Raw genomic sequence first — 3,367 nt, forward strand, 5'->3', positions numbered from 1 at the left:
GAAATTTGGTGAGACAGGCTGTAGAAAACTTTTTTTATTCAGGTAAGGCCGTACTGGACTGTTTGTATATCTACTGGGGTTACTGTACCGTGTATCTGGCTGAGATGACAGCTTAATTTTTTTTCATGACTTTTTTTTTTTATTATCAGCAATCCACTTTCTTCTCTCCATGTCCGGTGCATTGCATGTGAGCTACACAGAAACAAGCATGTCCACGTCTACATCTATTCCCAATATCAGATGAAACGGGGCGAAAAAAATTATAGTTTAAAGCCCTGGCCTTGTCTGAACATTATATACTTCATCTCTAGTTCTCTATGGCTGGACGGTCTGGGGTGTGTACAGTGTATTGAATTTCTTTTTTTTTTGCTCTCTCTCTCACCCAACTGATCCAGCTGACCTTTTCACAAAGCCTCCAAACACAAGCAAACACAGCAAAATGTCCACTACAGAAGGAGGATATTGCTCTGGCAACCTTTGAGACGGGGAATTCACAGAACTCCACATATACTGTAGGGACAAAAATGATGATTTCAGATAAAGATCTCCATTCAAAGCTTGTTCATTCTTTAACGTGTCTTTTGTTAGATCTGCACAGTCTTTGTTTTTAGAATGGAACTATGCGGATATATACATTTTATATTTATATATACATTTTACGTACGGGTTACTGTCAGTACAAAGAAAGCTCCAATGAAATACACTGAGCATGCCAAAGAAACACAAAATAAAACATATTGGACAAGAACTGTGTGTGTATGGGCTGTCTGTTGACCATGTGACCTTGCGGTGCATTTGTTGCTGCTGTTGATTGGCTCTGAAAGTGTAGGGGGTGGAGTGGGGCAACAGAATCGGACTCAACCTGCTCCAGTCATTCTGTATTACACTGCAAGCTGCTTGGACTCGTCACGTCTGAGCCAAATTGGCATGCTCCGTCGTCACTCAAGGGATAAAGGACAAATCTAATCGTCGGAGAAAAAAAACACTTGGAAAATCATTTCCATGTTCTGAAATCTCAGTTGGATCACATCCTGGTTAACATCCACTTTGCTGGGGATCCACTAGTAGCTCAGTTGGGATCATCCAATTTGTCTCAGACATCGTTTGTATATCCCCTAAAACGTCCTTCTAAGCTCTTTTGAGTTTTTTACAGCAGAAAAACAAAGGCATGAGAAGAGACAATGTCACCAACGAGGGGGCTCATTGATCAAAAACAGGATTAGCCCATCCCTTTATAGAAATCCTTGCCAACACACAAATCAAGCTGTTTGTATCTCCGAGGATATCCTTCTGCCGGTCACAGGTAATCCAGTTGCCCCGTAATGTAATGGTTTAGTCAGTTCTGATTTGAGGGAATCCACACATAGTCCCTGTGAGGTGGTTCTTTGTTAGGTCCTTGGATGAATCTGAAACAGAGAGAAGGATAGAGAGAGAAAGAGAGAGAGAGTGAGGGAGGGAGAAAGAGAAAAACATACACACTTAGATAGAACAAAGGCATACCAGCTTGCAAGGATTACACCCCAAGGAATACCCACAATCCACAATTTCAAAACAAGAGGGCTCTTTTGAACTGTGGGCCTCTCCTCATCTCAGCTGTGTTTTATTTCTTTCTTTGTGTATTTTTTTTTTGGTGAGGAAAACAGACAGGCAGGTTGAGAGGGAGCGAGACCCTTTAAACTGCGATAAACTAGCGCCCGTACTGTGTGATATCACAGGGCTGAAAAACGGCGTTGTTCGCTGGCGCTCTCCATCTTGTGAGCGCCGACTCAACTCACAGCAGACGCCGCTGACTACACTCTTTGCCAGGAGGATGTAAGCCTCCGAACAGTCGTGCCTCCCCCTCGTTCTTTCTCTTTCTCTCCCTCTCCCTCTCTCTCTCTCTCTCTTTTCACCTGTGTCTCTCCGTCTGTGTCTCAGGGTCTTCCATTCAGCCCTGGCTCTGAATTCATGGAGGTTTTGAATGGGACCTGAGACGGCTTTCAGAGCTATAGACGAACTCTGAAGGCGCCGAGTCTCACCCGCCAGACAGAACGGACAACCAACAAGGTCTCAAAATGCCATCTATATGCACACTGAACCATTTCCCCCCCAAGAGACTTTCAAGGACACCATCGCTGCAAAAGCTTCCTCAGTTTTGTAATTTGATTAGATTACAAACTATGCTCTATTGCTACTATTACTGTTGTTTGTGCAGCTAGCTCCTGTCTGTCACACTCAGAGTAAATAAACCTGGGATAGGGAGAAATGTTTTTGACACCAGAAAGTTGAGGTGTTGTTCACACCGAGTGGGGCTAATTAAAAGCTCAACCCCACGGCTAAGCCGTGGGCACAGGCAGCAGCATATGCTGGCATTTTTCACAGGTGTGCACTGGTGACAGCCAGCCAGGTGTGTGCCCGGGTGATTGAGACCAAGGACAGTCGACAGGGAGACAGGACAACCCCCCCCCCCCCACACACACACACACACACACACACACACATCCCCTCTGGGACCTCCCGAACCCCTGCAGTCTGACAGCTGTACAAGTGAGAGATGACACACCCCGAACCCCCTGTCACTCTCCGATGTGCCTGCCCTCAGAGGTGGTCCTGTCCATCACTGTCTGATGCCATGGCAACAGAAGCAAGAAAAAGTGCCAGCTTTGCACAAGCACACTGAGGTGATGTCCAATGAAAATCTAGTATTTAATGATGGTTGCATTCCAAACTGTTTACATGCTGTGTACATACACAGGCATGTGTGTTATTTGTTTGTGCTTTTCCCTCGAGGTAAACATTCACAACACACATCAAAGTCAGAACTCTGGATATGAACTGTGGCTCTTGCAGCTGGGAGTCCTTTAAAAGGTTTAACTGTGCAGCACTGAGCCGGCTGTCAGATTAGCAGTGAATTCAGTCAGAGAAGTCGTTTTGCTGACTTATAAAGCATACATTCTTTCTGGCTTCAAAGTAAAAAATGATAAATGGCTGCTAAGAATCTTCCTCCATCTCCCCTATTGCAGATCGTTTCTATCTTTATCCATCTGAAGGTCTCAGATGCATCATCAATCATGAGTTGAATAACTGAGTCTTCAATTACATGTTTTCCCTGATACTGCAACTTCTTCAGTGTACAGTTCATGATGTATGTTGTATAATTATGATTTCATTATGAGTCCCAGTGATTTTGAATAAATGTTTTAATAACTTGGGTAAGGACATCACATCTCTGCCATAAGCAGTAAAATGTGTCATTGTGCAAAAACGGGAAGTACTAATAATCAATCCAAATTCAGTTTACGACAACATTGAACATCTATAATGGAAACATTCCCTTTCATATTACTTATAATGAAATACATTTTAATGAAAGAGATGAATGTATTAT

General features: G+C 43.5%; 1 protein-coding gene across 1 annotated transcript in view; it reads right to left on the minus strand.

Moving 5' to 3' along the window:
* Positions 1-1,388: 1,388 nt before the first annotated feature.
* Positions 1,389-3,367, minus strand: part of LOC143104213 (chemokine-like protein TAFA-1) — a 112,383-nt gene continuing 110,404 nt past the window's right edge. Inside the window, exon 4 of the mRNA XM_076268182.1 lies at positions 1,389-1,406. Within this exon, the coding sequence (XP_076124297.1) occupies positions 1,389-1,406 (18 nt within the window). The remainder of the gene's footprint in view (positions 1,407-3,367) is intronic.

Source organism: Alosa pseudoharengus, unplaced genomic scaffold (genome assembly GCF_046254945.1).
Source record: "Alosa pseudoharengus isolate Yale_2024_CS ecotype anadromous, Long Island Sound unplaced genomic scaffold, YU_APseudo_1.1 YU_APseudo_1.1_scf_5, whole genome shotgun sequence".
Classification (NCBI taxonomy): Eukaryota; Metazoa; Chordata; class Actinopteri; order Clupeiformes; family Clupeidae; genus Alosa; species Alosa pseudoharengus.